We start from the raw sequence: 24,457 nt of genomic DNA, 5'->3' as shown, positions 1-24,457 counted from the left end.
CAAGTGGGCCTAGACATGGGAAGGGCTTCATGGAGGAAGGCTGTTCAACAGGCAGAGCAGGGGGAGGGTAGTGGCCCCACACCTGCCCCCCTCAGGACAGCAGACAGGCACAGACGCAAAACCCAGCAAGGCCTAAGGTCCTGAGCTCTGCAGCCCGCGCCCCCCCCCACCCCAGGCCCCAAGGGTCCAGTGTGACACAGGCCCCTGCCCGCAGGCTTCCTGCCCACGTTGGGCCCCGCCTGGGTGAACATGTATGGCTCCACCCGCAATTACACGCTGCTAGATGAGCACCAGGACCTGAACGAGGGCCTGGGCGAGGGCGTGTCCTTCCGTGCCCGCCTCATGCTGGGCCTAGCGGTGGAGATCCTGGACGCCTCCAACCCTGAGCTCACTAGCTCCACAGAGGTGCAGGTGGAACAGGCCACGCCTGTGTCGGAGGTGAGGCCCTTCCCCAGCACTAGGCCTCTGGTGACACTGTCCTCCTGGATACCTGTCCCCCCACTCAGCAGAGCCTCTGCCCCAGTCCCCATACCCAGCCAGCCCTTCCTCTGGAGACTCCTGACCACTTATCTCTGAAGCTGGGAGGCCTGGGGGAGAAGCAGGGGAGACCCCCACGTCCCCACTATGGTTCTGGGGTGATCTAACCAGCCGTCCCCACAGAGCTGCACTGGGAAAATGGAAGAGTTCTTTCTATTTGGGGCTTTCCTGGAGGCCTCAATGATAGACCGGAAGAACGGGGACAAGCCTGTCACCTTCGAGGTCACTATAGGTGAGGGTCACAGCAGGGCTTCCAGAGGGAGAAAGGAGCACTGGGGTGGGGGTGGGGGGGTGAAGCAAACAGGAAGTTGGGTCATTCCGAGACTGCCCAGGGCTCCGTCTGCAGGGTTCTGGCCAGGTCTCAGCAGGGCTGGTGGACATGGGGGCAGGTCCTGGCCTTTGATGTCACCCCTCTCCACATCACAAACCAGGGCTGTAGCCGACACGGCAGGCCTAGTCGAGGCTAGGGGGCTGAGGAGTCCTGGTGGGGCCTGAGAGGCCTGGGGGTGGGTTAGGGTAATGGGGGGCTTGGTGAAGCCTGGGGTCATGACTTGGGGTTGGGGGTCTGATGGGTCCTGGTGTGGCCAAGGGGGTCTGGGAGGGTCTAGGGGCCGAGTGGAGTGGGGCTGATGGGGCATTCGTGGCCTAATGGGGCCTGATAGGTCCTGTGGTGCTAGGAGAGCCTGGGAGGGTGCCTGGGGGCTGCCTGTGGGGGCTGGGGAGGCCTGATGGGGCCTGAAGGGTCTGGGGAGGTGGGACTCCAGGTCCCCTTACCCTTTCCATGCCAGGTAACTATGGGAATGAGGTGGATGGCCTGTCTCGGCCCCAGAGGCCACGGCCCCGGAAAGAGCCTGGGAACGAGGAGGAAGTGGATCTGATCCAGAATTCAAGTGATGATGAGATAGATGAAGGAGGGAACCTGGCCTCAGTCTCCTCCACCCCAGCCATGCGGCCCCAGATCACTGACAGGTGGGTGGGGCAGGCCAGCAGGTAGTGGGGCCCTGCCCGCCCCTGTCCTCCTCCTCTGGGGGTCCTTATCCTCAGCCCCCCTCCCCCCACTCCACGGCAGGAACTACTTCCACCTGCCCTACCTGGAACGCAAGCCCTGCATTTACATCAGGAGCTGGTGGCCTGACCAGCGCCGCCGCCTGTACAATGCCAACATCATGGACCACATCGCAGACAAACTGGTCAGAGCTAGGCCTGGGTTGAGGGGAGCGAAGGGTTCCCGTCACAGTCCCTCCCCAGGACCTAGCAGGGGGCAGGGGGGCCAGGGGCCCAGGATTCAATCTGAGATACTGGCCCATCTAGTCCTGGGCTCCCCAGAGATCATCCCTCTGCCTGTCACCAGCACCCCCTTCCCCATTTAGCGCCCCACCCCCACCCCCGGGGGACCCTGGGAGTCACCAAGGGCCAAGAAAGCCTCAGCCCAGTGGCTGTTCCTTGCAGGAGCTGAACCCCTAAAGAGATCAGGACAAGGGGTGGTGCTAGAGAGAGGCCCTGGGGTTCCCTGGAGGGGGGGACTCTTGAGGAAGCAGTGGTGTCAGCATGGCCCCACGCCCGACTCCCAGGAGGAAGGCCTCAACGACGTGCAGGAGATGATCAAAACCGAGAAGTCCTACCCTGAGCGGCGGCTGCGGGGCGTCCTGGAGGAGCTCAGCGGGGGCTGCCAGTGAGCGGGGGGCGGGGCGCGTGAGGGGCGGGGGGACAGCAGGCGGGCTGGGCATTGCAGGCCTCCTGAGCCCTGCCCCTACGCCCCCCAGCCGCTTCCTCTCGCTGGCGGACAAGGACCAGGGCCACGCGTCCCGCACCCGGCTGGACCGCGAGCGCCTCAAGTCCTGCCTGCGGGAGCTGGTGAGTGCTGCATCCCGGGAAGGGCCAGGGGGCGCCAGCGGGCTGCCTGGGGCAGGGGGGAGGACATGTCTCTGAGGCCCCTGACCTCCAAGGTCAGCCCCCCCCCATCATACACGGTAGCCTGAGCCCCACTTGCAAACGCACCCCGCAGGAGAGCATGGGGCAGCAGGCCAAGACCCTGCGGGCGCAGGTGAAACGACACACCGTGCGGGACAAGCTGCGGCTCTGCCAGAACTTCCTGCAGAAGCTGCGCTTCCTGGCCGACGAGGTGCGCCCTCTGTGAGGCGGGCGCGGAGGGGTGCGGGGCCCGGGTGGGGCTGGAACTGCCCTCCGGGAGGCGCACTCCCTCTGGCCGCCGCTAGGGGGAAGCGTGAGCAGGCCCGTCTCCTGCCCTGCACTCCATCCCAGAGGACAGGGTTTTGGCTCTGCAGGCTGGGGACCTCAGCCAGAGATTGGGGGTGGGGGGTGGGGGTGGCGGTGCTCGGGCCCAGGAGGCCCTTGCAGGGCAGCAGCCCTCCCTCACCGCCGCCCGCGCCCCAGCCCCAGCACAGCATCCCCGACGTGTTCATCTGGATGATGAGCAGTAACAAGCGCGTGGCCTACGCGCGGGTGCCCTCCAAGGACCTGCTCTTCTCCATCGTGGACGAGGAGCTGGGCAAGGACTGCGCCAAGGTCAAGACGCTCTTCCTCAAGGTGCCTGCTGCGCGACCTCGCTGCGACAGGGGCGGGATGGGGCCCGGGTTTGCAGCCGGCTTCTTCCAAAGCACGTAAACGGTGGCTGAGGGGCACTACCCCTGCCGCCCAGATCTGGCTGGCCTGACTAGATGGGGTGCTCCTACCCCCACCCCCACCCCCGTAACAAGACCTCAGAGATCTGGTAGACCAGGAGGACAGGGATAGGGTCACTCTGCCCACCCCGCTCCATGCTGTATGGTCCACCCTGACCCCACCCAGCCCCACCCCCTGCCCCGTCTTCACCATTCTGCCAGCAGCTGACCACCCCCCACCCCGCTCCCCCAGCTACCCGGGAAGCGTGGCTTCGGCTCAGCGGGCTGGACGGTGCAGGCCAAGCTGGAGGTCTACCTGTGGCTGGGCCTCAGCAAGCAGCGCAAGGACTTCCTGTGCGGCCTGCCCTGCGGCTTCGAGGAGGTCAAGGCCGCCCAGGGCCTGGGTCTGCACTCCTTCCCACCCATCAGCCTGGTCTACACCAGTGAGTGGGAGAGGGTGGGTCCTGGCTCCCCGCTCTCCCCAGGGTGAGGGGCTGCTGCCTGCCGGGCCCTGTCCCCGCCTGAGCCAGCTCTCCCCGCAGAGAAGCAGGCCTTCCAGCTCCGCGCCCACATGTACCAGGCCCGGAGCCTCTTTGCCGCCGACAGCAGTGGTCTCTCGGACCCCTTCGCCCGAGTCTTCTTCATCAACCAGAGTCAGTGCACTGAGGTGAGGGGATATGGGTGAGGGGCGCTGGCATTGAGAGGAAGATGCTTGTGGGACCTGGAGAAACACATTAGCCAGCACCCCCAGACCCTTAGGCAGAAGAGGCTTCTTCTTCTCCTCCTTCTCCTTCTTCTTCTTTTCTTTTTTAAATGGAGCCAGAAAGGCAAAGAGCAAGTGGAAGAGAGCACAGCACCAAAGCTTCCTTCAACGTGGTGGGTGCCAGCTCTACCTGTGGCTGGGTTCTACCTATCACCAAGCAGTGCGCTAACAGAATAAAATAAGGGGGCAGGGTAGCGCTAACAGAATAAAATAAGGGGGCAGGGTAGCGCTAACAGAATAAAATAAGGGGGCAGGATAGCGCTAAAAGAGGGCCAGGGGCAGCGCAGCGGGTTAAATGCACATGGCACAAAGCTCAAGGACCAGGATAAGGATCCCAGTTCGAGCCCCCGGCTCCCCACTTGCAGGGTGTCGCTTCACAGACAGTGAAGCAGGTCTGCAGGTGTCTGTTTTTCTCTTCCTCTCTCTGTCTTCCCCTCCTCTCTCCATTTCTCTCTGTCCTATCCAACAACAATGACAGCAATAACAACAATAATAATAACAATAAACAACAAGGGCAACAAAGGGGGGGGACAGCCTCCTTGAGAGAGGACCTAGTGGGATTTGTATTGTTATGTGGAACACTGAGAAATGTTATGCATGTACAAATTATTGTATTTATTTTCAAATGTAAAACATTAATCCCCCAGTAAAGAAATTTAAAAAAAAAAAAAAAACAGCCTCCAGGAGCAGTAGATTCATAGTTCAGGCACTGAGCCCAGCAATAACTCTGGAGGCAATAAATAAATAAATAAATTATACATATCTGGGAATGTGTGCACTCTGCCCAGACAACCTCCACCCCACCACCACCAAGTGAGCTATTTCACTAGCCTTAGACTAAAGTTTCTTAGAGAGTTGTAGTCCCAGGTCACACCAGCAAAGGCCTCAGTAGTGGTTATATTTACATCAAGAACAGGGAATCGATTAGCAAGAGGAAGGGGAGCAAGGGCTGAACCAAGAGCCTCATTTTAAGATTCTAGAAGGACCAGGTACTGTGACGCATCTGCCCTCTGAATGCCTTGAGAGCGAAGCAGAGCATGGGCCTGCTGCCCAGTGCCACAGAAAGCCAAAGGCTCTCAGGCCAGTCTTCAGGAGAAGGGGAGAGCTATTGGTTGCCGCTCAAGCACAGTGGAGGCAGGCGCCACACTCAGCTCCACCTCCCCATTCCCACATGCACGTTAGGGAAGGTTTATACAGGCAGGAGGAGGGGCTGGGGAGCCAGGCGATGGCTGCAAAGCAAACAGATCAGGGACCTGCGCCATCAGGTCACCTGGCCTTCTGGATCCTGATGGACATTCCTTGCATTTCTTTCTAAAACCAAGTTTATAGGGAACCAGGCGGTGGCACACCTTGTTAAGTGTATGTGTTACCATATTCAAGGCCTAGGGTTCAAGCACCCGGTCCCCACCTGCAGGGGGTGTTGAAGCAGTGCTGCAGGTCTCTCTCTCTCTCTCTCTTTCCCTTTCACTCTCAGTTTCTCTCTGTCCTATCAAATATATATATAAAGTTTATAACAGGATTGAAATACCACTATTTGCCCTGAAGGCAAAGGGCAGCCAGGAGCGGGGGTGTGAATTTCTGCTTGATATCTTTTCTCCTGTAAATTCAGTTCCGACATACAAACTCTCTTGCAAAAGCACAGCTGTGAAGACAGAATGCAGAGACCCATCTATCTTTTGTTTGCCCTGTTTTATCAACTTCGGGTCACCGCATTCCTCCCGAGCCACGTCATGTAGACTCATCCTTTCAGCAGCCACAGTGGCTGAGTGCAATGGGTCTCACCCCACTTATCACTCCCCCACCCCTGCAGGTGCTGAACGAGACTCTGTGCCCCACCTGGGACCAGATGCTGGTGTTCGACAACTTGGAACTGTACGGGGAAGCTCACGAGCTGCGAGACGATCCTCCCATCATTGTCATCGAAATCTATGACCAGGACACTATGGTATGGGGGTTCTCACCCCGGGGCCTTCTGCTTCCTGCAGCCCACTAGCATGCACAGCTGTCTCCCCAGCCCACCCCTACAGTTTCTTGGTCAAGGTGTTTATGGGGGTCAGGCTGCCAACCAGTCCCTTCAGGACACCCCAAGGCCCTTCACTAGAGTCTGCCTCACACACACATACACATACACACACATTCTGAGCCTCCAGGATCTCAGGGAGGAGAGAGGCCAGAATGTCCCCACCTCCTGGCATAGACAAACCAAGCTCAGCCCCAGACCTTCTAAACTGCTGTCTCCAGCTTCCCCCAGGGACCCATGGCCACCCCCACCACAGTCAGTAACAGCCTTCCAGCCTCCATGGCAGTTCCGGAGTAGGGGGTGAAGGATTGAGGCAACCCCTCCAGAACGGGGCCCCCTACTAGAAGTGACCTCAGATACCAGAGTGCCCCTAAGAGAGCCCCCAAAGGTTTTACTTCTAGTCCCTGAGTCCTCCTGGCATCTGCCACTCACTGCACAGAGGGCCCCGGACTCAATTACCCCCTGTGTAGAAAGGGGTGAGCACATCTGCCTCCTTAACTCAAGGGGGCCCTGGGGCAGGGTTGAGGTGCCGAGTGAGACCCCACCACGTGGCCCCCTTGGTGTCTGTTGGGGCAGGGCAAAGCTGACTTCATGGGCCGCACCTTCGCCAAGCCGCTGGTGAAGATGGCAGATGAGGCCTACTGCCCGCCCCGCTTCCCGCCACAGCTGGAGTACTACCAGATCTACCGCGGCAACGCGACAGCCGGGGACCTGCTGGCCGCCTTCGAGCTGCTGCAGGTGGGCTTCTGTCTCTCAGGTGGGATGAGGCTCCAGTGGGGAACGGCCCGGGGTCCCCGTTTCCCCATCATTCCCATTACAAACCCCAGGGAGGGGAAGTGCTCTGTCGGCCCCCAGAATATGACGCCACACTCCCTCCCCAGATCGGGCCAGCGGGGAAGGCTGACCTGCCACCCCTCGACGGCCCCGTGGATGTGGACCGTGGCCCCATCATGCCTGTGCCTGTGGGCATCCGGCCCGTGCTCAGCAAGTACCGCGTGGAGGTGCGTGGGGTGCTGCCCCCACCCAGCCCCTGCACTGCCCCCCTCACCCCCCGCTCCTGTCCTCTCCATCACCCCCACATCCTGCTGGCATGATCTCAGTGCTCAGCAAGCCCGGGCCACTCGTGCTCCTTAGCTGGAGCGCTGCCGGCTCCCCTGCCCAGAGTCTTTATATACTCAGAGGGAGAGAAGGAAAGACAGACAGAAAGGAGGGAGGGTCAGTCAAAGAGGAGAGAGGCAAAGACTGACAGAAAGGAAAGAGGGCAAGACAGGAGAGAGGGAAAGACAGACAGACAGACAGACAGACAGACAGGAGAAAGAAGACAGAAAGACAGGAGAGAAAGAGTGACAGGAGAGAGGGAGAGACAAAGACAGGAGAGAGGAAGAGACACATAGACAGAGAGAACAAGGGAAAGACAGGAGAGCGAGAGAAAGACTGACAGAGAGGAGAGAGGGAAAGACAGACAGAAAGAGAGGGAAAGATATCACAACACACTCCATCTAGGGAGCTCCCCTGTCTGTGAGGTTCCAGGGCTCAAACCCAGAGCTTTCCACACCATAAAGCATGCACTCTGCTCTCTGAGCTATCTCCTGTCCCACTGTTCATTTTATTTTATTTTATTATTTTCCCTTTTGTTGCCCTTGTTGTTTAACGTTGTGGTTATTGATGTTGTTGTTGTTGAATAAGACAGAGAGAAATAGAGAGAGGAGAAGACAGAGAGAGGGAGAGAAAAAGACACTTGTAGACCCGCTTCACCGCCTGTGAAGCGACTCCCCTGCAGGTGGAGAGCCAGGGGCTTAAACCGGGATCTTTACGCCGGTCCTTGCGCTTTCCGCCACGTGCTTAACCCACTGCACTACCGCCCGACCTCCCCCCCCCACTCATTTTTTACAGGAGCAGCCAAGGGCCCAGGAGGGGAGGACACTCGCCAGGGTCCCACCAGGCCCACAGCAGAACCAGGCTGTGACCCCAGGCCAGGGCGTGCCTGGTCTACTCTGAGTCCCTGTCTGTGCCTTCTAGCCCTCCTGTCCACCTGGATGCCCACCCAGCCCTGCCCTTCTGACTTGGCCCAGCCCACCTTCACCAGGCTCCCCCCCACCACCCCTGCAGGTGCTGTTCTGGGGGCTACGGGACCTGAAGCGGGTGAACCTGGCCCAGGTGGACCGGCCGCGCGTGGACATCGAGTGTGCAGGAAAGGGAGTGCAGTCCTCCCTCATCCACAACTACAAGAAGAACCCCAATTTCAACACCCTCGTCAAGTGGTTTGAAGTGGTGGGTGCGAGCAGGGACGGCTGGACTCGGAGGGCTCCCTGCTGCGCCCCGATTCTCTGACCTCCGTCTCCGCCCGCTCCCCCAGGACCTTCCGGAGAACGAGCTGCTGCACCCGCCCCTGAACATCCGCGTGGTGGACTGCCGGGCCTTCGGCCGCTACACGCTGGTGGGCTCCCATGCCGTCAGCTCACTGCGCCGCTTCATCTACCGGCCGCCCGACCGCTCAGCCCCCAGCTGGAGCACCACTGGTATGGCCCCGGACCCCGGGGGACTCCCATCACACAGCGCTGGGTGCTGCTGGGGCCTCCCCGGGTGGGGGTGAGGGAGAGAGGGCCGCCCCTCAATCCTGGTTGGTGGGGGGCGGGGGACCAGCCCCACTGTCTGATGCTGTCCTCACACCACCACCCCCCATTCACTGGCTCCACACTTCTCCCTCAGCCTGTGCTCCTTCTGGCCCTTCTGACTCTCAGTGTTCCTCCTGCTCCCTCCTGTCTGTCTGCCTGTCTGTCCATCTCTGTCCAGTCAGGCTCCTCCGGGGCTGCCGTGTGCTGTGCCATGGGGGCCCCTCCTCTCACCCCACAGGGGAGGTTGTGGTGAACATGGAGCCAGAGGTGCCCATCAAGAAGCTGGAGACCATGGTCAAGCTGGATGCGGTGAGGCGCCCGGGCAGGGGCTGGGCAGAGGCAGGGGGCAGGGCAGAGGCAGGGAGCAGGGCAGAGACAGGGGGCAGGGCAGAGGCAGGGAGCAGGGCAGAGGCAGGGAGCAGGGCAGAGGCAGGGTCAGAGCAGGGGCAGGGCAGAGGCAGGGGGCAGGGCAGAGGCAGGGGCAGGGAGCAGGGCAGAGGCAGGGTCAGAGCAGGGGCAGGGCAGAGGCAGGGGGCAGGGCAGAGGCAGGGGGCAGGGCAGAGGCAGGGGGCAGGGCAGAGGCAGGGGCAGGGCAGGGGCAGGGAGCAGGGCAGAGGCAGGGTCAGAGCAGGGGCAGGGCAGGGGCAGGGCAGAGGCAGGGGGCAGGGCAGAGGCAGGGTCAGAGCAGGGGCAGGGCAGAGGCAGGGAGCAGGGCAGAGGCAGGGAGCAGGGCAGAGGCAGGAGGCAGGGCAGAGGCAGGGAGCAGGGGAGAGGCAGGGTCAGAGCAGGGGCAGCGCAGAGGCAAGGAGCAGGGCAAAGGCAGGGGCAGAGGAAGGGGGCAGGGCAGAGGCAGGGTCTGAGCAGGGGCAGGGCTGGGGCAGGGGCAGGGCAGAGGCAGGGGGCAGGGCAGAGGCAGGGGTCAGGGCAGAGGCAGGAGGCAGGGCAGAGGCAGGGAGCAGGGCAGAGGCAGGGTCAGAGCAGGGGCAGGGCAGAGGCAGGGGGCAGGGCAGAGGCAGGGGGCAGGGCAGCCCAGAACTCACCCCTGCCTCTAGCACCAGGGTTGATCATCCACCAGGGGGAGACCTGTCCCCGGGGCTTGTCATCCTTGAGCTGGTGGACCCCACAGTTGGCGCGGCCTCAGGAGAGAGGTGGACAGTGTGCCCCTCAGGCGCCGCTATGACCCCATGACAGCTACGGTCCTCAGCTCCAGCCTTGTGCTCCTCCCTGGAGTTTCCTCCTGGAATTTCAGAAGAGGACAGAGGGTGGCCCCACCTCCAGTCCCCCTCCAGTCCTGGTGGGGTGTTTGCACAGGAGCCTCCCTCAGCTATGCAGCCATGTCATCCAAGGGTCTTGGAAGGAGGGGAGCTGAGGTTCATCCAGTTTCTGAGCTCTGTGTGCGTGTCCACTCAGCCCTCCCTCCCAACCTGGGGGCTTGGAACCACCACCCTGAGCCTCCATTCAGACCCAGTGGAGCCATGGGTTAATTGCTTTTTTCTTTAAAAAAAAATTATTTTTATTATCCTTATTTATTTATTTATTGGATAAAGACACCCATAAATTGAGAGTAGAGAGGGAGAGAGACAGAGACACCTGCAGACCTGTTTCACCCCTCACAAAGCTTTCCCCCTGCAGGTAAGGATCAAGGACTCGAACCCAAGTCTTTGTGCACTGTAATGTGTGCTCAACCAGGGGAACCACCATCTGGCCCTGCCTTTTTCTTTCTTTGAAGATTTGTTCATTTTTCATGAGAGAGACCAAAGCATTACTCATCTCCTCCACAAGGTGGTGCCTGGGATTGAACCTGGGGCCTCTGGGGCTTCGGGTGTGCAAGCCTTGTGCTCTAGCATGTTACCTCCCTACACCCAGCTTTCCTTTTTGTCTAATGAGGACAGACAGACAGACAGATCAGGGCACAGCTCTGTCACATGCAGTGCCCAGGATGGAACCCAGGGCCTCACACTGGCAAGCACCATGCTCTCCCATGGAGCTACTTCCTGGCCCTGCACAGGTCACTTTCAGCACGTGCAGTAGCCTCTCACAAGGGCTGAGTGCATGCCCTACTCGAGGGCCAGGGCAGATGATTGTGGCTGGGCCCTTCCTCTGGCCTCTTAGGAGCAGAGTTGGCCAGAGGAGCACGTGGTGACAGTCCCCAGTGTTCCCTTGGGGCCACCCTGTCACCACTCCCCGGCTGGGCCACCCCAGTCTGATTCTGTCCCCATCCCTTTGGCCCCCTTGGCAGACTTCTGACGCCGTGGTCAAGGTGGATGTGGTAAGTGTGGAAACCCTGGGAAAAGGGACCCTACACGGGTATGGGGGGTAAGCAGGGGGCTCCAGGATGCAGGGGTGTAGGCACCCTGGCCAGAAGGGCCCTGAATGCTGAGTCTGCCTTGGCCAGCAGCTCAAACCCTCTCCCCCTGCCCCATCATGGCCACCGCCTCCTCCTCTGCTCAGCAAGGCTCTGCCTTTGGATGGTGGCGCCCTGGTCAGGGGGAAGCCCAGAGCTCCCTGGGAGCATGCGGTCAGACAGATGGGACTCCTGTGTGTCAGGGCTCTCGGAAAGGCCAGCTTCAGGATTCTTTTCCCCCCTCCAGGCTGAGGAGGAGAAGGAGAAGAAGAAAAAGAAGAAAAAGGGCAGCTCAGAGGAGCTGGAGGAGGAGGAGCTGGATGAGAGCATGCTGGACTGGTGGTCCAAGTACTTCTCCTCCATTGACACCATGAAGGAGGTGAGGCCACAGGCCCAGCTGGGCAACCCCAGATCCTCTCGTCAGCCCCTCCTGTCCATTCCGCTACACACACACACACACACACACACACACACACACACACACACACACAGGGGGGCTGGCTCCCATGCCGCCTTGGCTGAGCGTGGAACAGCTTTGTCTCACCCTCTTGATGCCCCAGCTCAGAGCAACTCCCCTTCCCCAACACAGGAGCCTAGTGTGTCACCTCTTGCCCAGATTTTTCTCATCCTCATAAATTCACTCCACAAACACCTCTTGGGTACATCTGGTAATCCTTAAGTGTTAAGAGGCCAAATTATAACATCCTCTTTACCCTGAAGAATGCCCATTTTACCAGGAAAAGTAGACACAGAGGTGGATAGGTGCAGAGATTAAAGAGAATAAATGCCTGAGGGAATCAGGGAAGGCTTCCAAGAGGAGATGACCTTGGAATGAGAGAAATATGAGCCCAGAAGCGCAAAGGGAATGATGACTTCTACACCACTCACTCACGCCTCCAGGAAGTGTGTCTCCTGCCCCTACTGCCCCCTAACTCCCCAACTGACCATTTACTAGAGCACCACTTGACTGAAAGACTCACACTGATGAGAATCCAATAGCTACACATACCGGCAAAGGAGGCTGGGAAACATCATCTCTAGAAAGGTATATGTGTTCCCAGGAAAGCTGCAAAAAAGAATCAGAGCAGAGAGTTGAGAGTCAGCTCATAATATCTTCAACTGCCCTCACCTCCTCGATTCCAGTTCATTTTCCTCCTGGCCAGGCTGGACCTCCAAAACCAGGCTGTCTACTCCAGCAATTACCACAGGATGCCAATAGGTGGCGGTGGAGCCATGGATTTCATCCTCAATAGGCAGGAGATAATACTAAGTGAAGGAAAATAAAGTGGTTTTTTATGTATATACTTTGCTTATACGTTCCTGCATTTAACAACTAGTAGAGGTAGTGATAAAGTGTGAGGTCTAATTTCAATCCCCAGCATCTCATATGGCAGAGTGGTGACACCATTCTTTCTTGTTAAAATAAATGAGTAAATGCATCTTTAAAAATAAATAAGAAGGGAGTCGGGTGGTAGCACAGTGGGTTAAGTGCAGGTGGGGCAAAGCACAAGGACCGGCATGAGGATCCCAGTTCGAGCCCCCGGCTCCCCACCTGCAGGGGTGTCACTTCACAGGCGGTGAAGCAGGTCTGCAGGTGTCTGTCTTTCTCTCCCCCCGTCTTCCCCTCCTCTCTCCATTTCTCTCTGTCCTGTCCAACAGCAACAACAACAATAACAATAACAACTACAAAAATAAAACAATAAAGGCAACAAAAACGAATAAATAAATAAATTTTTAAAAGAAAATAATAAATAAGAAGCAGATTTAAAAAGAAGAAGAAGCACCCCCTGAAGGACACCATCGTGTGTGTGTGTGTGTGTGAGTGTGTGTGTATGTGTGAGTGTGTGTGTGTGTGTGAGTGTGTGTGTGAGTGTGTGTGTGTGTGTGTGTGTGAGTGTGTGTGTGAGTGTGTGTGAGTGTGTGTGTGAGTGTGTGTGTGTGTGTGAGTGTGTGTGTGTGTGTGTGTGAGTGTGTGTGTGTGTGTGTGAGTGTGTGTGTGTGTGTGTGAGTGTGTGTGTGAGTGTGTGTGTGTGAGTGTGTGTGTGTGTGAGTGTGTGTGAGTGTGTGTGTGTGAGTGTGTGTGTGAGTGTGTGTGAGAGTGTGTGTGTGAGTGTGAGTGTGTGTGAATGTGTGTGTGTGAGTGTGTGTGAGTGTGTGTGTGTGATTTTTTTTTATAAAAACAGAAATTGAGAGGAAAGGGGAAGATAGAGAAGGAGGCACCTGCAGCACTGCGTCACCGTCTACAACGCTTCACCCCACCTGCAGATGAGGACTGGGGGCTTGAACCCAGATTCTTGTACATGGTAACACGTGCACTCTGCTGGGTGCATCTGGGGCACTATCTTTTTTTTTAATATTTATTTTATTTTATTTATTCCCTTTTGTTGCCCTTGCTGTTTTTTTATTGTTGTAGTTATTATTGTTGTTGTCGTTGTTGGATAGGACAGAGAGAAATGGAGAGAGGAGGGGATGACAGAGAGGAGGAGAGAAAGATAGACACCTGCAGACCTGCTTCACTGCCTGTGAAGCGACTCCCCTGCAGGTGGGGAGCGGGGGCTCGAACCGGGATCCTTATGCGGTCCTTGTGCATTGTGCCACCTGCGCTTAACCCGCTGCGCTACAGCCCAACTCCCGCACTATCTTTTAAATGATGTAAAATGCAAAGGATGCAGCCTCCTCAACACCGTGAACCATGGTGGACACGCTACATACCTTTCAACGCCACTGCTGCAGAGCATGTGATGACCATGAACCCCAGTAGTTTTCCCTTATAAACACTGAAAGCAGATCTGCAACCACCATCGGGGTCCACAGAGCCTCCCCTAGGAGGCCCATCTCTTCCCCCGCTCCTCCCCACACACATACACACACACACACACACACACACACACACACACACTCATCTTTTGACAGCAACTTCGGCAGCAAGAGAACTCAGGCATCGACTTGGAGGAGAAGGAGGAGCTGGACAGCATAGACGGTAAGGCCCTGCACCTCTGCCTCCCACACTGCCCCACATGTCCAGCCCCCAGCCCTCCACTGGCTCTGCCTTCCCCACACACACCAGCACACAGCCAAGGACAGATCACACCAGGCAACCCTGAGGGACTTTCTCCCTGCCCAGCTCAGCAAACAGTTAAGGACAGGTAGAGTCACAGAACGTCAGCTGGGAGGGACCTCAGAGCACATTCCAGCCAGAACTTTGCAGGCCTTTCCTATGGAACAAAATAAATGGTGTTCTGGAATGGGGAAAGGGTCCTGTTGTTCAATGGGTTAAACAGGTCCTTTCGTGCAGGACATCTCAGTGCCTTTAATATGCTCATTTTTCTAAAGCTCCAAAAGGAAGGAACAGTATTGACTCTGCCCACAATACTGTTGTTGACCATGATACACTGTCTTCAGACACTCCCAGTGCAGCTGCTTCTGGTTTCTGCTGAGTGAGGTCTGGGCACTGATGTGGAGCAGTGCCCTTGACGTTCCCGACAGGGAGACTGAAGCCGAAAATAGAGTGGGTATGGTGCTGCACAGCAATGGGCTCCTGGCTCCCCGTCCTCTCCACTGCAGGGCACTGCCACAGTCTGTGTACATGTCCCCAGCAGGGCACCCCACAGTTGAGCACAGAGGCCTGAATGAAATGACCCAAGTCAGGGCAGAGCTGGGGCTCCAAATGGCATCTCCTTGCTCAGCTTGTTGCTGCCCCCTGCAGACCAGGGGCCTCCTCTTCTGTCTCTACCCAGGCCTGAGGGGGTTGATGAAATGCAAGGAGAAAGCCAAGGCCGCAAAGGAGGAGAAGAAGAAGACCCAGACTCCTGGCCCCAGCCCAGGCTCGGAGGCACCTGAGAAGAAGAAGCCCAAAATTGATGAGCTTAAGGTGAGGGGCTGGGAGACAGCTGACCGGCCCTGGGTATATAGAGGGTGCACTGGAGGCCAGCGGCCAGCCTGGACCCCTGAATGGCCTGGCCCCGCCCAGGTGTATGCCAAGGAGCTGGAGTCAGAGTTCGACAACTTTGAGGACTGGCTGCACACTTTCAACCTGCTGAGGGGCAAGACGGGAGATGACGAGGATGGCTCAACGGAGGAGGAGCGCATTGTGGGCAGGTTCAAGGTGAGGGGAGGAGCCAACCCCTTGTCCAGGCTGACAGATGTCCTGGGAGGTGCATGATGGAAGTATGTCGTCCCAGCTGACGACAAAAAGCACTTGCCCCAGCCCACCCCAGAGCCCTCCCCCACCCTGCCAAGGCCAGGCCAACCCCCAGACTGCCCCTGGGCCCTCCCCGACCCTGCCACTGTCAAGGCAATCCCTAGGCCACCCCTCTATGCACCCCAACCCCACTCGCCTCTCCCCAGGGCTCCCTCTGTGTGTACAAAGTGCCCCTCCCCGAAGATGTGTCCCGGGAAGCCGGCTACGACCCCATCTACGGCATGTTCCAGGGCATCCCCAGCAATGACCCTGTCAACGTGCTGGTCCGAGTCTACGTGGTCCGGGTGAGATGTCCTTGCCCTCCCACCCTCCTCCTTCTGCCCCAGCCCGCATCGTCCAATCCTCCTGCCCAGAAAGGGCTAAAACAGCTGCAGCTGACAGCCCTGGGGGGATCCTGCTCCCATATTTTATAGAGGAGGCGGCAAGGCTCAGACAGAAGCAGTGACTTGCTCAGAATTACACAGCAAGCCTCCTGACTCGCGTCCAGTGCCCCTGCCCTTGGAGGAGGGGGATGGGAAGATGAGGAGGGTGTGGGGAAACTTGGTCAGGAGCAACCGCCCCCCCCCCCCACAATCCCAGGCCACCGACCTGCACCCTGCAGACATCAACGGGAAAGCCGACCCCTACATCGCCATCCGGCTGGGCAAGACTGACATCCGTGACAAGGAGAACTACATCTCCAAGCAGCTCAACCCTGTCTTCGGGAAGTGAGCCCCCTAGGAACCCCTACCAGGCCGGCCCCAGTCCAGACCACCTTCCAGCCCACCCTTAAGCTCTCTCCTAACTCTGCCCTGCCAGGTCCTTTGACATCGAAGCCTCCTTCCCCATGGAGTCTATGCTGACGGTGGCCGTGTACGACTGGGACCTGGTGGGCACTGACGACCTCATTGGAGAAACCAGGATTGACCTGGAGAACCGCTTCTACAGCAAGCACCGTGCTACCTGCGGCATCCCGCAGACCTACTCCACGTGCGCGGGTTGGGGCAGGATGTGGAGGGCCAGGCCAGGGGGGCGGGGCCACTGAAGTGTGCGTTGGGAGCCGACGTGGGGCGTGGCAATGCAAATTAAGGGCATCCTTGGACAAGGTCAGCAAGGGGCAGGGTTGATGGGGGCGTGGCGATGCACATTTTAATGTCTGGGGGCGGGGCCAGCGAGAGGCAGGGCAGGTAAGCCCGCAAATGGGGCGTGGGAGCAGATTGGGGCGGGGCCGTGGGCGGGTCCATCTGACTGGACGGGATCGGTGCACCTGCTGAGCTTAGGTTCTTCAGATAAGAAGGTCCTGAGCGGGTCACTAGAGAGGTAGCCATGTAGCCTCCCCAAAGGCCCTGGGTACACTTTAAAGGGACTAGGGCTGTAGATTTCAAAACAGGGAGAAAGTCAGGGAATTCCAGGACAGAGGAGGCAGAAGACCCAAGTGGGAGGAGAGGGGCAGGGACTGGGAGGAGAGGCAGGACTGTGCGCTAGGAAACGCTCCCAGGAAGCTGGCCTGTCTCTGCACTGACAGGCTGTGAGGCCCTGGTCATGCTCCCTTAACCTCGCTAGTTGTCAATTTCCTCCTGGGCATCTTTGAGGTCCAGAGAATGGGTCACAGTGGGAGATGGAGGAGACCATGTTGGAGAGAGCTGGAGGCTCTTCCTTGGGTTACTGGGCACTTGGGGCTGAAGCGCTAGGTTGAGTGTCCAGTAGCCCTAGCTTCTCTGGGCGGGGTGAGGGTGGAGTCATTTGCTGACCCAGGGTCACTGTCAATTAAGAGTGCTGGCAGGAAACACCCTGGGGCTGGCTCAAAAGCCTGTGTGCCTCTCCCACAGACATGGCTACAATATTTGGCGGGATCCCATGCAGCCCAGCCAGATCCTGACCCGACTCTGCAAGGAGGGCAAAGTGGATGGCCCCCACTTCGGGCCCCCTGGGAGAGTGAAGGTAGCCAACCGTGTCTTCACCGGGCCCTCAGAGATGGAGGATGAGAATGGTAAGGGGGTGCCACCAGAGGCCAAGGAGGGACCCACTCTTCCCTGTAGTGGACTCTCGAGACTGGGCCTGGAGTCCTCTTACACCTCTCTGCTCATCACCCCAGACCCCACTCCTTCGTGCAGATCCTGCCCCTCTGCTTCATGGCACACAGCATTGCCTGTCTGTGGTCTATGCCCCCTCAGCAACTCTGTAGGGTAGGGAGGGTCCCCCGTTATGCAGATAAGAAAATCAAAACTGGGGGGCTGGGCACAGCGGGTTAAGCACACATGGCACCAAGCGCACGGACCAGCTTAAGGATCCTGGTTCAAGCCCCCAACTCCCCACCTGCAGGGTGGTCGCTTCACAAGCAGTGAAACAGGTCTGCAGTTATCTATCTTTCTCTCCCCCTCTGTCTTCCCACCCTCTCTTGATTTCTCTCTGTCCTATCCAACAACGACAGTAACAACAAAATAATAACAACAGCAATGATAAACAACAAGGGAAACAAAAGGGAAAAAATAGCCTCCAGGAGCAGTGGATTCATAGTGCAGGCACTGAGCCCTAGCGATAACTCTGGAGGCAAAAAAAAAAAAAAGAAAGAAAGAAAGAAAGAAAGAGAGAGAGAAAGAAAGAGAGAAAGAAAGAAAGAAAACCAAAACCCAAAGGGATCCAGTGGCCTGCCCAATGTCATATGACTCTTCAAAGGCAGAAGAATTGGGGGACATGAACTGACTCTAAGCCTGTGCTCCTTTGCCCACATGCCCCAGTCTTCCACGTCTCCCCAAGCAGAGGAAGCCCCAGGACACAGACCTCTTTGAGTTCCACTGGGCAGCTGAGAGCTAGGCTAACCCCTTGACCCTCTGTGCCTCAGTTTCCCCCACAGTAAAATGGGGCCAGAGAGGACAAGCAGGGGCCCAGCACAGTATCTGGTTCTCTGACCCACATGTGAGGCTGACCCCACTCCTGCAGGCCAGAGGAAGCCCACAGAGGAGCACGTGTCACTGTTGGCCCTACGCCACTGGGAGGACATTCCACGTGTGGGCTGCCGCTTGGTGCCGGAACACGTGGAGACACGGCCACTGCTCAACCCTGACAAGCCAGGCATCGAGCAGGTGACACTGCCTGGCAGGCTCCGAGGGCTTGTTTCTTCTCATTTGTCATCAGGGGGCCTATTCCGGCTTCCTAGGAATGCTGTTCATTCACTGCATTCCCACAAGCCTGGAGGGTGCCTCCCCGATACCAGGGGGCACCCTGCACAGTCACCCTGAAAGGCACAGCTGTGAGGGGCTGGTGGTGATGGCATGGGCTCTCAGGCATGGGGTAAAAATGGATGGGGTGGGTGGGCAGGACAGAGGCTGCAGGGGGTAGGGGGAGTGCTGACCTGCACGGCCACCTCCCTGCTCCTCAGGGCCGCCTGGAGCTGTGGGTGGACATGTTCCCCATGGACATGCCAGCACCTGGGACGCCACTGGACATCTCTCCCCGGAAGCCCAAGAAGTGAGCTGCTCTCCCCTCCTCCCGCGCCCAAATCAGACAGTGACCCCCAGATCCCCACAGTGCTCTTGTGGGACAACCCGTTGAGAGAGCTGGGACCCCCTATGGGGTTCATCAGGGCAGTGAGGACACTCTAGCGCCCCTAGTGGGCATTCATCCCCACAGACACACTTCTGTACACCCGCAGAGCCCGCTCTGCTGGCTGGCAATCTGCACGCCAGGCTGTCAGCTTACTCGGCTTTATTGGAAGCATGTGTCCACAAGCCTTGCAGGAAAGAGCACTCAGGAGCACTGAGAAGGAGTTGGGACAACCAGCCAGCCCAGGCATTCCAGCCAGCCCCTAGCTCTCCCCCAATATCCCTGCTGGCTGGCTTGTCCTCTATGCCCACCCAGGAACCCTAGCTTCTCCCCACCCGTCTCTCCCAGGCCCAACCTGGCCGAAGCCCATCTTCACCCCCAGCCCCTAGGTCTGTCTTCACCATCTTGTCTCCAGCCCTTGTCCCACCTGAAGCCCCAGACCCTGGACATACACACACTAATCAGCCCTCTCCCCACACAGGTATGAGCTGCGGGTCATCGTATGGAACACAGACGAGGTGGTGCTGGAGGATGACGACTTCTTCACTGGGGAGAAGTCCAGTGACATCTTTGTGCGGGGGTGAGTGAGCAGCCCCTGGATGGCGGGACCCTGGGCATGTCTCCTGGATGGGGGTCTGGCCTGCAATGAGCCTGAACTGGGTGGGCCCACTTTCCTGAGGAGCTGGAAAGAAGGGAGAGGAAAAAGAAGCCACCTCCGGCGCCCCGCGGCTCAGTTCAGCAGTGGGTGGCGCCCTGCAGGTGGCTGAAGGGGCAACAGGAGGACAAGCAGGACACAGACGTGCACTACCACTCCCTGACGGGCGAGGGCAACTTCAACTGGCGCTACTTGTTCCCGTTTGACTACCTGGCGGCAGAGGAGAAGATTGTCATCTCCAAGAAGGAGTCCATGTTCTCCTGGGACGAGACGGAGTACAAGATCCCTGCACGGCTCACCCTGCAGATCTGGGATGCCGACCACTTCTCCGCAGACGACTTCCTGGGTGCGGGGGACGTGGGTGTGTCCTGGCAGCGCAGGGGGAGTGGCAGCACACGGGGCGTGGCTTGGCAGCGCAGGGGTGTGGTCTGTTTGTAAGGGGCGTGGTGTGTATGTGTAAAGGGCGTGGCTTGATGGCGGGGCGTGGCATAGCTGTGGAAGGGCATGGAGTGACAGGGGGCGGAACCAGAACCCAAGGGCGCCAGGAAAGTCAGGTAAGTAAGCTCACTGGGTGGAGGGGTCCCCTCAGTGGGAGCTGACTCCAGGCTGGCACAGGGGCCATCGAGCTGGACCTGAACCGTTTCCCGCGGGGCGCCAAGACGGCCAAACAGTGCACCATGGAGATGGCCACTGGCGAAGTGGACGTGCCCCTGATCTCCATCTTCAAGCAGAAGCGCGTCAAGGGCTGGTGGCCCCTGCTGGCCCGCAATGAGAACGACGAGTTTGAGCTCACGGTGGGCATCGCTGTTCAGCCGGGTCGGGCAGAGAGCAGGGATGGACCGGGTGGAGTGCCCAGGGTCCCTGGCCACTGACCCCTGGGCACTGGGATCCTGCTGGTCCTCTCCACAGGGCAAGGTGGAGGCAGAGCTGCATCTCCTGACGGCCGAGGAGGCGGAGAAGAACCCCGTGGGCCTGGCTCGCAATGAACCAGACCCCCTGGAGAAGCCCAAGTAAGAGCCTGTGGCGCTGGGGCCCCAGGCACAGCAGGAAGGAGGGGCAGAACCCCTGGGCTTCTCGACCCAGGAGGCCTCCCTGCCCGTGCATGGCTCACAGCTCCAGTGCAGAGCTTCTGTCCTTTGCTCCCCCTGAACCCTGCACCCCTCTGCCCCAGACAGGGGTCAGCCCAGAGGTAGTGGCCAGCTGGCAGGCCCCTAGCTGAGGGCCCTGCTCTCCTGGGGTTTGCAGCAGGCCAGCAGATGCAGCCCAGGGTCGCCTCCTCCTGACCAGGCTCATCACACCCCAAGCTTCATCCTCTGTCCTCTCTCCGTGCTCCCTCTGCTCCCCTCGCTGCTCTAGTCGGCCTGACACCAGCTTCATCTGGTTCTTGAACCCTCTCAAGTCTGCCCGCTACTTCTTGTGGCACACCTACCGCTGGCTTCTCCTCAAGCTGCTGCTGCTGGCACTGCTGCTCCTCCTGCTCGCCCTCTTCCTCTACTCTCTGCCTGGCTACCTGGCCAAGAAGATCCTGGGGGCCTGAGCACCGTGGGCCGGTACTCCTCCCTCCCCTCCGCACGGGGCGCATGCATGTGTATACTTCCGCATGCACACAGAAGCACACACATTCACAGACGGAAGCACAGAAAAGCACATGCACACACGTGTGCATGCGGGAGCACATGCATGGGGAAGTACTGTGTACTGTGAAAATATACATGCATCCAGAATCATATGAGCACACGCGTATACAACCGGAGCACATTGTATGTGTGCGCATGGATGTATGTGTCCAGAAAATTATACGCATGTGTGGGATCATATTGCTAGTATGCAATTATGTACACGTGCATGGCCAGGAGTACACATGTGCATATACATGCGTACATGTGCGCACTGCACACACATGCTCAAAGACATGTACACACAGGCACATTTGCATACTCACACAAGTGCCCACACACAGCATGCTCTCACACTTACATGCACATACAAGCACACACGAGCATGCGCACACACACGGCAGTTCCCCAGCTCTCCCTCAGAGCTGGAGATGTTTCCTGTCATTTTCCTGTCCTAGGGGAAGTCGGCCCCAGGCTGCCCAGCACAAGGCAGAGCTGGGGCTCAGGTTCTGCTTCCTAATCACCACCGCCTCTCCCGGGGCCACACCTGATAGATACCCACCCACACATACCCCAGTGGAAGGAAACTGGGCCAAGTCCAGGGAGGATGAGCTGGCATCCTCCCCCCACCCCACTTGGTGCCCGCCCTGCTTCTTCTCACTTCACCCCTCCTTCATCCCAGAGGCCAGTCTGGAGTTCACCCCCATTGTACATATGAGGAAACTGAGGCTCAAACAGGGACCCAGACTCCCTGGGGCAGGGTTCCCTGCCCCACCTCAGCGAGCTGGCAAAGCCACCCGCTGCCTCAGTCTACCTCCAGTCAGTCTGTACTAGTTACTATCAAACAGATCTTTCTTTGCCTGCGGGGTGGGGGGCAGGGGGAGGGTATTCAGAGCTTGCGTTCATTAGAAAGAGGAAGAGGCAGAGAGACAGGGCTCTCCGAGAGAAAACATGGGGACCCATCCACAGGGTTTTTCAGTGGAGGTGATCCCCTATCCTCAGAATGTGGGGGTGTCAGGGCTGGGGACAAAAAGGGAGCATCTGGCAAAAGGCACCAAGATTGGCGCTCAGAACGGGGCTCAAATTCGGGCTCCAGCACTGGCAACTATAAAGACCTGGGGGCCTGACAGGCTTTCCTGGAGTCCAGAAGGGAGCAGGGTGCCCTGACCTCCCGTGCCCTTCCACAGCCGACCCGACACGGCCTTTGTGTGGTTCCTGAATCCGCTAAAGTCCATTAAGTACCTCATCTGCACGCGGTACAAGTGGCTCATCGTCAAGATCGTGCTGGCGCTGCTGGCACTGCTCCTGCTGGCTCTCTTCCTCTACAGCCTCCCTGGTTACATGGTCAAGAAACTCCTGGGGGCCTGAGGCAGCCCCCCACCTGGGCCTGGCACCAGGGAGTCTCCTGCTTGCCGGACCAGTGACTCCCACCCCCAAACCTGCTGCTGCTTGCTAACACCTGCCCCACCCAGCCTGCCTAGGGAGCGGGAGGGGAGGGGGGGGAGTATCATCCCATCTGGCAAAGACCCTCAGCCCTGGCTCTGGAAGGCATCATCCGAGGCCTGTCTCCAGAAAAGAATGGGGGGAGGGGAGTCACAGCGTGGTGCCCTTCGAAAAGAAGGAGCCAGCAAAAGGGCCCCAGATCTTTGTTCTGGGAAGTGGCTCTATCCCTTCCTCCTCCCCAATGGCTCCTCCTGCCCCTGGGCTGTGGGCTGTCATCACCTCCCAGAGCTTCTTTTGCCTAGGCCACCACAACCCTCCCCCCAGCTGCAACCAGGAGCCTTCAGGCAGCCAGCCTACCGAACACTGAACCCTGTGTGTGAGCCGTGTCTCTAGGCTTTGTGTCCTTTCTTGAGTGCTGGTGTTCCTCTTAATAAAAGAAAGCAAAAACTGAGTTAGAAGCCTGTGGCTGTTGTGTGTGTGTGTGTGTGTGTGGGGGGTGGCTCTGTGGGATGCAGGTTGGTGAGCTTGGTACCAGCCAAAACATTCTGCCTTTCTTCCCTGTGGATGGTCTCATGGCCCAAGGTTCAAAGGCAGCCTGGCTTTGAGAAGAGTCTGAAACCACCAGCACCCACAGAAAGAAGAGGCCAGTCATTAAGGCCAGAGTCCCTTTACAACGCAGGTGGGGACTCAGTCCAGGTAGAGAGAGCCGGACACAACTTCTAAAGGATTTTAATCGTGACTCAAGACACAACTTCTAAAGGATTTTAATCGTGACTCAAGATGTGGGGAAGCCCTTTTGTTGAAAGGTGAAAGGTTCTCTTGGAGACGGCTCAGAAAAATCCAGAATGAGGCCTGGGGCTCCCCGACTCCATGCCTAGCAGGCATTCCCCCCACCCCCATCCCCACCCCAGCACAGCAGCCTCTGAGGTCAGGTTCTATTTTATGGACGCCCGGAACACCTGAGTGGGAGGAATCTGCAGTTCCGTGTTGATCTGGAAAGGAAGACAACTGGGTCGATACATTCCCCTGTCCTCTCTAGCCATTTCCTCCCCAAGTGGGCTCTCACAGCCTACCCCCCTGCAGGGATGAGTCCTGGGTTTCCCAGGTGGCCTCACACCAGCTTGATGACCTCAGCCTGGGCCCTGTCACCAAAGCCTCAGGACACCAGGCTCACCACAACCCTTTTGGCTAACATACACTCAGCCAGTAGGCTCAGCCCTGGGGTTCTGATCCTCCCACACCCCAGGAAGCTCATGGCTCAAGACAGTGTGCCAGGGGTAGACTGGGCCCCTCCCAGTAAGGAGCTTAGTGCTGGGAGCAGCTACAAACACCACCCCCCCCCCCCCCAGGCCAGGTCCCTTTCCCCTCACGGCACAGGCCGGACCAGACTGACAGGGCAGGAAAGCCAGGACTCCAATCGCCTCATGAAAGAGGGAGGTTCTCAGGGTCAGGGTGCAGCTCAGAGGCAGAGTGCATGCTTCACATGCGAGGGTCCTGGCTCATCATGCCCCTCACTCCAGCCCAGGCACCAAAAGAGAAAGAAGCATCTGGGAACGTGGGGCCCTACAGAGGCACAGCTGCCACGGAGGAAGTCCTTGGGTTTGCTGCCCTGAAGCTCCCTTGGCCCCGGTGGGCAGGGGACCCTGGGCCCAGCCAGCCCCCACGCACCTTGGAGCCCAAGTACTGTTGCAGCAGCGCCTGCAGCTCTGAGTTCTGCTGCTCCAGGCCCTGGTTGACCCGCAGCAGTCGTGCCCGCTCACTCAGCACCAGGCTGGGGCAGAGAAGCCGTCAGAGGTGCCCCAATCCTGTCCTGCCTGGAGGTGGGGTAGGAGCCCCAAGCCTCCCCCCCCACCCCCAGGGGAACAGGGACAGAAGTGGAGGGCAAGCAGGCAGGCAGCCCCCACTCTGTGCACCCCCCACCACCACCTGGGGGAAGCTCACTGGTATTTCTCCAAGGCCGTGGACAGGGCATCCCAGAGGTTCAGTGTACCGGGCTGGATGACCGAGGCCAGTGCCCTCCAGTACTCGGAGTCCTTCACAGTGTCCCTGGCCTCCTTCTGCACAACCACTGTCATGTGAGGGTCCCTACAGGGCAACGGTGTTCAGACCAACCTCTGGCC

General features: G+C 58.6%; 2 protein-coding genes across 6 annotated transcripts in view; one reads left to right on the top strand and one right to left on the bottom strand.

Moving 5' to 3' along the window:
- The window catches only part of OTOF (otoferlin), an 89,903-nt gene extending 67,115 nt beyond the window's left edge, over positions 1-22,788 (top strand). For 2 of the 5 annotated variants that reach the window (XM_060186704.1, XM_060186703.1), the window contains 32 exons: positions 215-438; positions 661-769; positions 1,326-1,506; positions 1,607-1,727; positions 2,109-2,209; positions 2,301-2,391; positions 2,543-2,659; positions 2,932-3,084; positions 3,412-3,601; positions 3,701-3,825; positions 5,732-5,866; positions 6,518-6,679; positions 6,823-6,942; positions 8,051-8,212; positions 8,298-8,460; positions 8,795-8,865; positions 10,796-10,825; positions 11,148-11,279; positions 13,814-13,880; positions 14,638-14,771; positions 14,871-15,005; positions 15,248-15,385; positions 15,681-15,808; positions 15,900-16,070; positions 16,910-17,070; positions 18,021-18,163; positions 18,460-18,548; positions 19,105-19,203; positions 19,383-19,624; positions 19,894-20,072; positions 20,188-20,288; positions 22,082-22,788. In XM_060186704.1, coding sequence (XP_060042687.1) covers positions 215-438; positions 661-769; positions 1,326-1,506; positions 1,607-1,727; positions 2,109-2,209; positions 2,301-2,391; positions 2,543-2,659; positions 2,932-3,084; positions 3,412-3,601; positions 3,701-3,825; positions 5,732-5,866; positions 6,518-6,679; positions 6,823-6,942; positions 8,051-8,212; positions 8,298-8,460; positions 8,795-8,865; positions 10,796-10,825; positions 11,148-11,279; positions 13,814-13,880; positions 14,638-14,771; positions 14,871-15,005; positions 15,248-15,385; positions 15,681-15,808; positions 15,900-16,070; positions 16,910-17,070; positions 18,021-18,163; positions 18,460-18,548; positions 19,105-19,203; positions 19,383-19,624; positions 19,894-20,072; positions 20,188-20,288; positions 22,082-22,262 — 4,355 coding nt within the window. In that variant the 3' untranslated portion in view covers positions 22,263-22,788. Of the gene's footprint in view, positions 1-214; positions 439-660; positions 770-1,325; positions 1,507-1,606; positions 1,728-2,108; positions 2,210-2,300; positions 2,392-2,542; positions 2,660-2,931; positions 3,085-3,411; positions 3,602-3,700; positions 3,826-5,731; positions 5,867-6,517; positions 6,680-6,822; positions 6,943-8,050; positions 8,213-8,297; positions 8,461-8,734; positions 8,866-10,795; positions 10,826-11,147; positions 11,280-13,813; positions 13,881-14,637; positions 14,772-14,870; positions 15,006-15,247; positions 15,386-15,680; positions 15,809-15,899; positions 16,071-16,909; positions 17,071-18,020; positions 18,164-18,459; positions 18,549-19,104; positions 19,204-19,382; positions 19,625-19,893; positions 20,073-20,187; positions 20,289-20,634; positions 21,030-22,081 lie in introns of those variants that run through there. The other 3 variants (XM_060186702.1, XM_060186706.1, XM_060186705.1) reach the window with 3 other exon arrangements.
- A 297-nt stretch (positions 22,789-23,085) lies between these two features.
- The window catches only part of DRC1 (dynein regulatory complex subunit 1), a 50,611-nt gene continuing 49,239 nt past the window's right edge, over positions 23,086-24,457 (bottom strand). Inside the window, exons 15-17 of the mRNA XM_060186701.1 lie at positions 24,279-24,422; positions 24,006-24,108; positions 23,086-23,329 (exon numbers count right to left, since the gene is read on the bottom strand). Coding sequence (XP_060042684.1) covers positions 23,273-23,329; positions 24,006-24,108; positions 24,279-24,422 — 304 coding nt within the window. The 3' untranslated portion in view covers positions 23,086-23,272. The remainder of the gene's footprint in view (positions 23,330-24,005; positions 24,109-24,278; positions 24,423-24,457) is intronic.

The sequence above is a fragment of the Erinaceus europaeus genome, chromosome 3 (genome assembly GCF_950295315.1).
Source record: "Erinaceus europaeus chromosome 3, mEriEur2.1, whole genome shotgun sequence".
Classification (NCBI taxonomy): domain Eukaryota; kingdom Metazoa; phylum Chordata; class Mammalia; order Eulipotyphla; family Erinaceidae; genus Erinaceus; species Erinaceus europaeus.
Note: the sequence above shows the minus strand (reverse complement) of the source record. Positions and strands in the feature narration are given on the sequence as shown.